At 26.8% G+C, this 13,091-nt stretch overlaps 1 protein-coding gene across 1 annotated transcript in view; it reads right to left on the bottom strand.

Annotated features, from left to right (window-relative positions):
• The window catches only part of LOC122268844 (protein FAM133A-like), a 20,815-nt gene extending 10,858 nt beyond the window's left edge, over positions 1 to 9,957 (bottom strand). Inside the window, exon 1 of the mRNA XM_043039456.1 lies at positions 9,876 to 9,957. Coding sequence (XP_042895390.1) covers positions 9,876 to 9,957 — 82 coding nt within the window. The remainder of the gene's footprint in view (positions 1 to 9,875) is intronic.
• Between the last annotated feature and the right edge of the window lie 3,134 nt (positions 9,958 to 13,091).

Here is a 13,091-nt window from a genome sequence, read left to right as displayed (position 1 = left end):
ATATATATAATATCAAGCGCTAAAGCTGCCTTAAATATGATCACTACAACATAGCACAATAAAAACAAAGAGAAAAAACGAAGAAAATTAATAAGTTTTATTATTTATATATTCATTTTATTTTCTGTTTTTTGCTTGATAAATTTGTTTGTTTTTTCGTATATATTTTTTACTTAATGTGTTCTAATTTCGTTTCAATTTTTTGAGTGCTCCTCACACTATTGTATTGATATATTTTTTCTTTGGCTATATTAATACAATATTAGAAAGCACTCCTTTTTGCGGATATAATCGTGTGGGCTGATGAAGAGACTATATCTTTTCTTTGTTTTGTTTTCCGAATTTTTAATTTCTCTTTTTTTTTTTTTTTTTTTTTTTTTTTTNTTTTTTGAGATCTCAAAAATTATATTTTTTTAAATTCCTTTAAAGAATTATTTTTAATAATTTTCCTCTTTTGTCATTATTTTGTATTATTTTCCATATTTTCTCAATATATTACCTTATTTTATGAGTTTTATATACTTGCAGCTTATGCGCAGTTAACAAAACTTATTAATTTTCTTCGCTTTTCTCGTTTTTCTTTTTATCNTATCAAAAATTATATTTTTTTAAATACTTTTGAAAAATTATTTTGAATAATTTTCTTCTCTTGTCATTATTTTTTATTATTTTCCATATTTTCCCAATATTTTAGCTTATATATATATATATATATATATCGAGAGACAAATATTACAAGGAAGATTACATGACAAGATCGTAATTCCATCACACCATTTACAGTTTTTGTTATAAATGATAAAAATTTGTTTGTTTTTTATTGATCTTCAAGAAGTATATAACAAATGAGCATCAAATAAACTTGCCAAAGGGGAAAAGAAACATTTTTTTCTATGCTGTATTTAAATCATACCGACATTTAATTAAATTTTTGAAGATGGAAAAAATAAATGAATAAATCTCTTTGCGTCCTTTAAGTATATTAAAATACTTCATATTTTTTCCAAGAAGCTTAATCGCTTGATAGAGTTTGTGTGATTCAATTATAAAGAAAGCATATTTTATTCGTGATCCAACTATTTAATTAACTCTGAGTGAATCTGAAACTACCATTATCAAGTATCTTCCGTTTCATGTAAATTATTTTTGCCCTTTTAATTTCATTATAGCTGCTGTAAAATATAAGCATTGAATTATACGATGCTCATATAATAAAAAGTAGTATTAACTATTCTATTATAATTTTAATAGTTACTAGCATATTGAAAAAGTGCTTTGAGGAAACCTCGATTGTTTAGACAAAAAGAAATTTAAATAAAAAATTGCATAGAGTAGAGACTATTGATGTATCCCCATATAGTCTGCCTTCATTGGAAAAAATTGTGGGTTCTTTTAATTAGAGGAAGTGATATAAATATTTATATAAATTAATGTATAATTATTTTTAAAATTTTACTTCACTTTCTGATGTCTGCATGATTTCAACTCCATTTCTATACGTGAGAGAAAACGAAATTAATTACGATGCCTGGCGGAATTAGCTGAAATAAATTCTTACATTGGGTCTGTTCCACGACACGAAGCTTTTGGAACTCATACCAAATTTCTTCAACTTTTGAGAATTTATCGTTTGATGAGAATTTATCGTCTGATTTTTTGATTGATTCAATTTGTGATTTTCACTTTAATTACTGCTTTAGATATTTCTTTCAGAAAATTAAACTACAATAAAAATTTTAAAATCTTAATAAAGAAAATATTCCGTTTAAAAAACAAAATTTTTACACGATTTTTACAAACTTAGGGAACATTCTTACTGAATGCGGTTTGATCGGTCTGCTTAAAATGCACCAATAAAATTCTCAATTTCTAAATGTATATATTAAAAAAGTTTTTATTTTGATGAAAAAGTGACAAAAAAAACACTGTCCGTTCAGCGTTGGAAAGTATTTTGTATTAAAATTAAAAGTTTGTTTTCAAAGCAATTGAATTCTACACAAAATCGTTTATTTATAACAAAGAGAAAAGGACAGAATATCTCTACTCTTCTCTTCGGTTGAAAACCGATTAAACTTTTCAGTTTGTTTCGAACGACATTGTCAGAACAGTATGGAGCGGGCTCCAAAAGCTCTGTGTCGGAGAACCGAACTATTCTAATCAGTTTTAGCACCTAATCATATCACATTATTAGCTATTTTTATGTAATACTAAAAATATGACCCCTGACAAATCTAAAATATAGCAATGAAATAGGGAAAGAGTTCAAACTACATACAAAGCATATTTTCAGGAAAAGTATTTAATAGTTAATAACTGTTTAATTTCAAAATTAATCTCTATTTTAATCTGTATGTAGCTTGCACAGTTTGCTGAAACTGTAAAAATACATTTATGCATTTAAGAGTACATTTTTGCATACCTTTAAGAGTTTATCAAAAATATCTCTAAACATTTGACATTTCACATATTTCTTAACACGTCACATGTTTCAACAAAAAATTCATAAACTCATGTTTTTATTAGCTCGGCAATTCATAAGCAAAGTCTGAAAATGCCAAACCATCACAAATACAACTTTTGATAAAGGAATCAGAGTATTATTATTTTAAAAAAACTATTCGATAAAGTTTATACAAATCAGAAGAAAATGAAAGGGTCAATCTTGTTTTTTTAAGAAAAATATATAATAAATGCCGCCTTCTTAAAATCGACGTTGTCTATTTACTCACAGTAAAATGAAAAATCAAACAGAAAGAAAAACCAATTTCATCCTAAACATACTTTAAAGTAAATAAAGTCACGAAAAAATAAATAAATAAAGTTTTCTCACTTTATTCTAGCAAGCAAAAAAAAAGTGACGAATAGAGAAAAGGTCGTACAGTATAGCAATAAATTTTGCTCAACTTCCATAAAATACTTTTTTTTAACTTACATAGTAAAACACAAATATTAATAACTATGCGGATAAAAAATTTTACATGAATATTGAAATTGTCTAGCTTATATACTTATATACTAAACTCAAGTTACAAATTTTTAATACAACAGTTAAATCTGTGCTCTTATATGACAGCGAGTCTTGGAAACTCGAAAACCAACAAGAATGAAAACGCGATACTTTTGTAACTAAAGGCTTCTGACGAATTTTAAAGATATACTGACTAAATAAAATCACAAACAGCGAACTCTATTATAAAACAAAGAACTAAACACATTACAAAAGACATGAAAAAACGATGGTCCTGGATTCTAAGAATGTCCCTAAAAGAAGCAATTAAAACAACTTTGACATGGGGGCCGGATGGAAAATAGAAAAGAGGCCAGTCGAAAGTAGAGAAAGCAAGGGAAGTGGTTCTTGACTAGCAGGGATAGAACGCCAAATTTGTGGCCTCATGCGGCACCTGACGTAAAGAGAATTAAGAAGTAAAAAGTTTATAATTAAAGGGTAAATTTTCTAAAAGAATCAATACAAGGAAATCCGTAATCACGGCCCTGAATACATGTATCAAGAAATCCTTGTCAAAAATGAAAAAAAGCAAGAAATGAAAAAATAAAATAAAATAATTAAATAAATTAAAAAAACGATTTTTAAATCTGACGAATCACTAATATAGAAGGCGGGATTGAAGAATATCATAACCAGTTTGATTGTCTGGTAAAACTTTCGAGGTTGTAGACGTTTCGGAACTAAAGATCTTTTATTCCTCTCAGTTTATAGAAACAGTCTAACAGTTTTTTAATGTTTTCAGTTACACCTTCCACGGTAATGGTTATTTAGTTTTAGGTAGAGTTTTAACTTTAATTTCCTACTCTCTTTAATATAAATTTCAGACTACTAATGTGTGCACTTTTCACTTTTTGAGTCAATTAATTTTTTGACTTAAATTAATTTTGGATAATTATTGAGGCAATTGGGTATACAAAACATCTAAAAGAATTTTTAAAATTTTGTACAACCACTTCAATCAATAGCTATTTCGTAGATTTCAACAGCTTGTTTTGGCTAGCTTTAATATTAATTTTCAATATTTAATGTGCATACTTTTTGTCCACGTAGGAAATATAAAAACATATATTAAGAGCAGTCGTTATGATGCACCCTGAAGAAAAATCTTTCGCACCCGCAAAATTTTATCAGCTTTTTTTTTTAAATCTTGAGTTTAACAAATAAAAAAATTACTTTTTGGAAAGCTCATGACTGCATTTCGTTTTACGCTTTTTCATTACTAAATACATTCTTTAATAAATTAAAATGCGCAATTCTATAATTTTTGCAGTTGAGAATTGCAATTTTATTGGTAATAAAGTAAGCAAAAAAAAAGTCTCCCTCGACATTTATTGATCAATTAATACAAATAAAAAAAATACCAAGATCTGATCTTTATGGTTTTTAGGATATATTTTATATTAACTATTTACTACTTGCGAGTTTAATAACGAAATCGGACACAAAAATGTATTCTTTCTTATGGATTTGGATATTCTTTCATTATAAAATTATTTAAATAAAATAATTAAAAAATTATTGCATCGATTAACACAATTTGCTTGTAATTTTAAAATAAAAAAAATATGCGAATTTAATTTCGTGATGTCTTTATTTTAACCGGTTTTCTATAATTAATAATAAATTTTATTGAATTTCTTATAAATTTGCACCATGCATTTCCTTGTATAACGTATTACCATAAAACATTTTTAATGCAATATAGTTTGAAATGTATAATGGTTTTTTTAATAGTGTTTCAGTTATAATTATATTTATGAAATTTAACCAATCAGGAATTCGAGTTCTTAAATTATCTTTAATAAAATATATTAAAAATATCTGATATAAATTTTAAAAAATACACCGATTTTGGCAGAAAAAAATCTGAAAAATATGTCTCGAATAATTTAGACAGAAAAGCTCCCTTAATGCCGTTTTTTATTTTCTGCGCTATCGTTAAAATCAAAGACACGAATGGAATCTAAAAATGTTTAAACCTTTTTATAATTTTTTTTCCAAAATTATAATTTCATGCAAAAAGTAATAAGTTTTCATAATTTTTTATTATTAAATTAAGTAATGATCATAAATTTAAACTGGAACAAAACGGGTAAAATAATCCCAGAAAATCATTTTTTTTTTAAATTTATTTTAGCATTGAAATAACTTGTTGACCAATGTAATTCAAATTTTGTCGTTAAAGATTAGACTTAGTTTAAATAAATATAAAAATTTGCATGTGCCTTAAAGCTCGCGTTTCATCATTAACAAAAAAAATAATTATTTAAAAAAAATAATTTTTGTATGAGATATTCTAGAAAATGAGTTTTACAGAAAACCGAAGAATTTTGTTTGTTTTTTTAACCTTTTTTTATTCGAGCAACTAATTTCCAACTAAAGGCGAAAAAAGCAAAAACCATAAAGGTACACGATCTCTATCGTAACTTATTCACCCTGATCTTATTTCCCATCATATAGTATTTATAGATCTTGACTGGGGTCAAAAAGACAATAAAAAAATTATATTCATTTGGAAAAAATGCGTTTTTGTATCGTTTGCATCTTACAAATGTATTTTAAAAAATAAAAAAAAATTGAAATATTTTTTTTACTTAAGATTAACTTTAGAATGAAGAATAGAAAATTTAATTACACCAAAATTGTCTGTTATGATGCCTCATAGATAAGCTGTTAAGAAGGCAAAATTATAAAATATTTTGGACATTCCAAACGTCTTGTTTATGAAAATAAATGTTGTAATTTGTCAAGAAATGGTATCAGGCTATTCTCTGGTTAAATTTCTCTGACTTTCTAGACTTTTATGCAAAAATTTCACAAAATTACTTTCAGCACAGTATTTCCTAAAAAGAAGGCTAGTAGAATATTAAACGGTATAAAACCAGAAACAAAAATTTAAACCAAACTTTAAGAATGCTTGCTCAACCCAGATCAATCTTTTTTTTGTGTCCACTAATACTAAAAAAGAAAATTTAAACTATAAATTTAAAATATAAATTTAAAATATAAATTTGAAATATAAATTTATTTGCATTTAAATAATTATAATTAGCTTTAACGTATCTTTCATAAAATAAATTAAGAACATTATAAAGCTAAATATTTGACTATTTTATTTTTACAAGTATTTAAATAGCGATGTTTTATTAATTATGTTCTTATTTTTATTATACACAGTGCGCGAAAAAGAAAAAAAAGGAAACGAACCCTCCTGAATAACTTTTGATCTAATGATCGGATCTTCATATTCTAAAACTCAATCTTAATAGTTCGAAAAGGTGACTTCAAATATGTTAATTAATTAGTGCTGGCGATACTTTAACTTACGAATTCAGACACAAAACCATACGTTCTCTGAATAAGCATACCTTCTTTTCGACGGATTCGGATTTTTTGACTCCCAAAGTATTAGGGGGGCCGGAAAGTAATGTCGTTTCGGTGCATTTGATATTTGTTATCAAGATTTTATTTTTAATCAATAATGTATTCACCCTCGTTAGCAACAACCTTTCAATGCCGGATCGAAAATGAATCGAGGAAAATTAATTGGTTTTTAAGACTAACGAATATTTAATGTGCATTACTTTCCGGTCCCCCTAATAAAAGGGGCAGCCGAAAACTGGGAAATATGGTTTGATCAGGAGAGCTGTCCAAATTTTTGAACCCTAATGCTGATTTTACTTTTCGCATTTTTATTTTATTTATTAGTATTGTTAAAAGGGCTATTGATTATATTTAATATATTTGAGTGAATAAATTTAAATCTTTGTAAAGTATTATAATCTGGAAGTTTTGGTTTGAGAAAGTATTTCTTGTAAAGAAATTTTATCTATTACTACATTTATAAGGATTATTGATTAAATATTTGTGAAGTATAATCAATGATCTGAGTGTTTCAGTTTGAGAAAATATTTTACTGTTAATTTTACTTTTTGCGTATTTCGCCAAATCTCGAGAACTTTTTAAGCTAACTGTAAAATTTGCGCACACAATCATAAAATTCGTTTATCCAAAAATTCCATGCAAAATGTAACTTTTAATAAAATTTTTTTTCTTTCATTATTTTATTCAATAATAGTCGAAAAACTTATGAATTGTAAGGTATAAATTATTTACCCCCCCCCCCATTATAGGGTCACAAATCACAATCTGTAGAAAAAAAATTCATGCTTATGAAAGTACCTTTTTGAATCTGATTTCTTGACTTAAAATATCGTCAGCACTATTTAATTAGCATGCTTCAGGCCACTCCTTTGAACGTGAAGATCCGATCCTTAGATCAATAGTTATCAAGTGGTCTTTTTTAATGGTCACTTTTTATTTTACGTATTGTACATTCAATAACATAAAATACAGAAATGCTCTCTTTTTTTTTAACTGAATATGAAAATAAGCCAATTTCACTAAAAACATTTATCTTATTATATGCTAAATTAACCAAAGAAAGAAAAAAAATTTGATTACGATTAGAATGGACAAAGATAACTGTAGAGAGATAAACACTTTTCCTCTAGATAATTAAAAATTCCATCTTCTCCTTTCAGGAAATTAAATTTTCAGAAATTTAAAAATAACATTTTTCCAGATTATTCAAGTTTTATAGATCACGAGACATCCTTGTTTAAATTGTATGAGAGATACATACAGTCATAATAGAACTTCTTGTACTTAGTTTCTCTTTTGAGAAAACTCGTTAATTCTGGATAATAATTTTAATTAAATGATTTTTTGTGATGAAATATGTCAATGTTCAGAGAAATCAATAAAAAATATATCAATGTTAAGTATGCGCTTCCCTGTTAAGAAGTGAGATTCATCTTCAAAAGGAATCAACTAATTCTATAGGTATACCACAGGGTATCGTCCAGAGTGTCGCTTCCTTGAGAGGGAAGAATAAATAGTTTATATTTTTGAACAAGGAAGAGGTTTATATTGATGTCATAAAATGACTTTTTGAGTGTTATTTTTTACCAAATAAAAGCAGAAAAAAAATTATACTATTTCTTTTTAATGAGTAGTTTGAGAAAATATTAAAATTTGGCGCTCACAATGGGGGTGTTTGGACCCCCTAAACCCATCCCTTACCTACGTCCCTGGATACAGTCATAACAGAACTTCTTGTACTTAGTTTCTCTTTGAGATAAATCGTTAATTCTGGATAATAATTCTAATTAAATGATTTTTTGTGATGAAATATGTCAACGTTCAGAGAAATCTAACTTATTTGTATGCACTTCCCAGTAGCAAATGAATATTTTTTTGGAAAATTTATACAATTCATAAAAAATGAGTTCTTGCCCTACTATAGCCAGAGAATTCAAACATGAAAACTATGCCTTTTTTAGCCACTTAATATAGAAAAACACTCAATTAAAAGGACTGGCTTTTAAAAAGAACGTTTCAATATTTATTCTTACAATTAATATCAAAATGATGAATAAAATGTGACTTAGTTAAAAAATCACTTAGATTTAAGATGAAATCGTCACAAATAAAGTGCACAAAAGGTGATTATTTAAATTTGCGATCTGGAACTCGCGTCGTAATAAAAATTCGGGATTTTCGAAATCACATAGAAAAGCGGAAATAACTGTTTAAAAAAATCATTTATATTTACGATAAAACCAGCTTAAAGAAAACGCGTTAAATGTACATTTACTATAGAATCTGTTAAAATTGAATGTGTCAAAACGTGATGACTTTAAAGTGCGATTAAAAATTCACATTATTTGAAATTTTTTTATTGTATTTAGAAGTTCTCGCGGGCCGCACTTCAGTAGTCGAAGGGCCGCATTTGGCCCGCGGCTCGCAGGTTGTGCACCCCTATGCTAGTGTGACAATTTCACTTGCTAGTCATTTATTATTGCTGCCTCAGTGTGTAAATCTAAAATTGGTATGTACTTCCCACATATTTTTTATTTGTACATATTTTGATCTCTTGCATTATAATTAGGTATCTTTTCATTACATTATATTTTCTGTGCTCCTAATTATTATATTGGATATAGTTATAATAGTATGGAAATATGCATATTTAAATTAGTTACTTGGTGTATTGAATATTATTTGAAAGGACATAAATAAGTTATACTAATAAGTTATACTTTAATAATACAAGGTTGGAAAGAAATCAATTTTTTTCCTCTCTTTTGAAGGTTAAATTTATGTATTACACCCTAAATTTAAAGTTACCATTAGTAAGTTATCAATTTTCTTTGCATGGATATGTTCAAATGGCATAAAAAATTGTTTTACATTTTATTATATTACTAGTTTTAAAAATTAGCTTACACATGTTAAAGTTTTCTGTTTACATATTTTATTATTTGTTTGCTGCTATGATAACATTATTACTGTAAATAATATTTTTAAACTAGTATTACAATTTAGAATAATATTAAGAGTTCATTAATTTCAATAATTGAAAGAGCACAAATTGTTCTTCATGTTTTGTATATCCAGTTGCAATGCTTATAGTTATGTTCCAGGTTGTTATGGTCATCAGTTAATGTGATGCATCCTTAAATGTAAAAAGAAGGCTCTTTCATCCACTGAATTTTCAACTACTCTGACCTGAGAATTATCAGGATAGCCAGGTCAGTGCTTGTTGAAAATCCAGTTTTGATTCTTCAGGAAATTCTGGGTTCTCCAAATCAACATTATGAAGGAAGTGGAAATATTGAATTAGTATACAGTTTAATTTGTTTTAAAGATATATTTAATAATACTTGGGTTATTTACAGAGTTAATATATTATATAGCAGTATTTTTTATATTAACCCTATATTAATTTGATTTAGTTAAGAAAATTGATTCAGGGTTATCTTTATAGAAATAATACTTTAAATTTTTTGTTACAGATTATTACAACTTTCAGGAATCTTTTCACGAGTGGAATTTTCTAACTTAAGTGGCTTTTTTGTAAGCTGTACTATTCCTTGTACTGTCATCGTTATCTTCTAATTAATTATCTTCTAATTAGAGGAATCTGCTTGCTTTATTATTTATCAAATTTACGCCAGGCTGTAATTAAAGTGTTAAAAACTTAACAATTACCATGATTTTTCATGAACATTACCAATTAACTGATATAGTATCAATACTTTTATATGATATACAAATGCTTACTAACAATTAACCACAAATTATTTTATATATAATTTACATTTAATTTTATATTTAATTATGTTTGATTTGTATTCTATTAAGTGTATATATATATACTATATATGTTATAATAAAATGCTACAAAAAAACCTACTTGGTATTTTTTTCCGAGTTTGCTTTGATAATTATTGAACAACTCTGATTTAAAATCTTCCTGATTGACCCTGATCTTTGTATGGAATCATGGAGATCTAGAGAAATGATTCTGTTTTCCCCTGTTCTGTTACTACCCTTACGATTAGCTCTGTTATTACAATATAACAGAGCCATCGAATAGTATTTTAGAATGTTTTGTTTCATTTTATTCCCCAATGTGTCTTAAGGTTGAAAAAAAATGCCAGCTTTCGTGATGATTTTCAGGTAAAAAATACAGGTAAAGATTTTAACAATATCTCAAAATAGCATACAATGCCTTTTATGTAGAGTTTCATTGCAATGAATTTATTTATAAGTACTAGTTAGAATATTAGACTTAGTTAGAATATCTCCACATCCTAGGAATATCTCCACATCCATATTTATTTCATTTAATGCCCATATAAAAAATCATTATAATTGAAAAAGGTTTAATTCTAAAAAAAATGACACATAGTCATCTCTGCTAGAGTTAGCTAACTAGAAAATAATTCAGGTTAAGAAGAGTTAATCACTATATAGAATACAGTTATATTCTATATAAGTTTTACAATATTTCATTCATGTCAACAGGGTGCTCTACAAATGGGGATCTGAAATTAGCAAGCAAAACAAACACTATATTCTTAGAAGAACAAATAACTGGTGTTCATGAAATATTAAATTTTCACGTGCTTATGTAAAAACTGAGATATGTTTTTAAATTATATGTAATTAAATTAAATGAGTTGCGATGAGTGATATATATATACATATAAAAAAAATTAAAAAAAACGTAACACATTCTTGAAAAAAGAAGGAAGGAAAAAACCCCAAAGCATTTACGCATGATATTTATTATTTATTTTTTTCAAATCTCTTCTTAATGTGCTTCATGAAGAATCAATCATTTACAAAATAATTTTCTAAGAAAAATTACTATCGCAGCAGAATTCGGTTATTAAATATTATACAGCTAAAATTCTGAAAGCAAATACAGAAGAAAAAAATATATATTCACAGAAATCAATACAAACATATGTACCTTTGTACTATGTTATTACTTTGTTACAGAATACCTTGATAAATATATCTACTCTTTAATTTGTTGGAATCCTGTAGAAAGAAAAAGAGAGTAAATATAGTGCATTTATTTGATTTGAATTAACTCGCATGCGTCTGGAAAAAAAAATATCCTTGCAAACCTTTCTTGCAACGATTTTTTTAAACATAATTATTAGAGAATTTCACCACTAATTAAAAAAAAATATCATCAAAGAAGGCTCTTATTTTATTTAGCATTCAATTAATCCCTTCACCTCAGTTAATAATGCATTGAGAGTTAGATTTTTATCGGATGTCATTGATACGTGACACCGATATGGTCATAGAGTTATAAATAAGTTTTATATAAGTTAAGTATAAGTTTATTACTCTATGAATATGGTTGACACTGAGTGAGATCACACACACAAAAGGATCAAATTTAAATTAAATAATTGCCATTTTTGAAGAAGATAATTCTGTAGTTCTCTAATCCAGGCCGTTAATATATATTTTACGAATCATTATAAGAAATGAAATAAAAAACGTGTGTAGGGATCAAAATCAAATTAATATTTAGGAGAGAAAAAGCAAGCACGCTGCCGAACTTCGATCAAAAACATGATATAACGAGGTTAATAAGAGATGAAGGATTAAAATAATTTGAAATTATTTTTATCGAGAACAAAGTTTGAAGGCGTTTGTGATCAAATGCCAAGTATATTTTAAAAAAATCAACAGTTTTTTTTTTTTGTCTTTTCCTGATTCAAAGAATATTTGGTTAGAAAAAATTTTTCTCCAGATATATCAAATATTTCAATATACATATATCAGATATTTCAATATACATATATCAGATATTTCAGTATACATATATCAGATATTTCAATATGACATACTAGAATAAGTTATTAGTAAAATCATAGGAACCCTAGTACTTAAGTTTTTGAATTTTAACACTGTATAAAAAGTTCATGTTCCTTTCATCATTTTGATATTTTCTCCATTACAATTACAATACTATTTGCTCGAATTTTATTCAGATGTTGACAAAAGACATCCTGATGACCCGTCAAATTTTCAAACAGTAATGTAGAAGAGTCAGAAGAAGTAACAAGTCATTTTTCACTTTAGGAAAAAATTGTAAGAAGGGAAGCAGAAAATAGACCAGTTTATTGAATCAAAATATACAGGCAAGTTCTTCATAATTCCAAATTCTTGACGTATCAGTTTTATTATAAAGCATTTACTCTGGTTTTTGGAGTGGTTAGTAGTTGTATAAATGTTTTTTTTTTCCTTGCTTGAATAAGAGTTTAAGAAAACAATCATATTTTGCATTGCAAGCACGGGCGTATATAAGGGGGGTGTCCATGGGGTCCGGACCCCCCCCCTTAACTTGAGTTTTTTTTAATATCCATATTTCCAAATATCGCATAGAACTTCTTATTATATACGTCTTGCCTTGAAAAATAATTTTTTAAGAAATATGTGGAAAAAAAATTTCGTTTGCACCTTACAAAAGCTGAAGAATCCCTGGCTTTGCATGTTTCATTGAGCGAAAGAAACGAAAGTTTCATCGAGAAAGTTTCATCGAGAAAGTTCCGACGAAATTGTAAATAAGTTATCAACAAGGCGCAAAAGATTAAATTTATTACTTTAAGCAATTAACATTTTTCTATACTCTTTGATCATTGTTTTCCTTGCAATAAACAAATATTTTACACACCTGTATGATTACTGAAATATTAGTAGCTTATAT

Source organism: Parasteatoda tepidariorum, chromosome 3 (assembly GCF_043381705.1).
Source record: "Parasteatoda tepidariorum isolate YZ-2023 chromosome 3, CAS_Ptep_4.0, whole genome shotgun sequence".
Taxonomy (NCBI): domain Eukaryota; kingdom Metazoa; phylum Arthropoda; class Arachnida; order Araneae; family Theridiidae; genus Parasteatoda; species Parasteatoda tepidariorum.
Note: the sequence above shows the minus strand (reverse complement) of the source record. Positions and strands in the feature narration are given on the sequence as shown.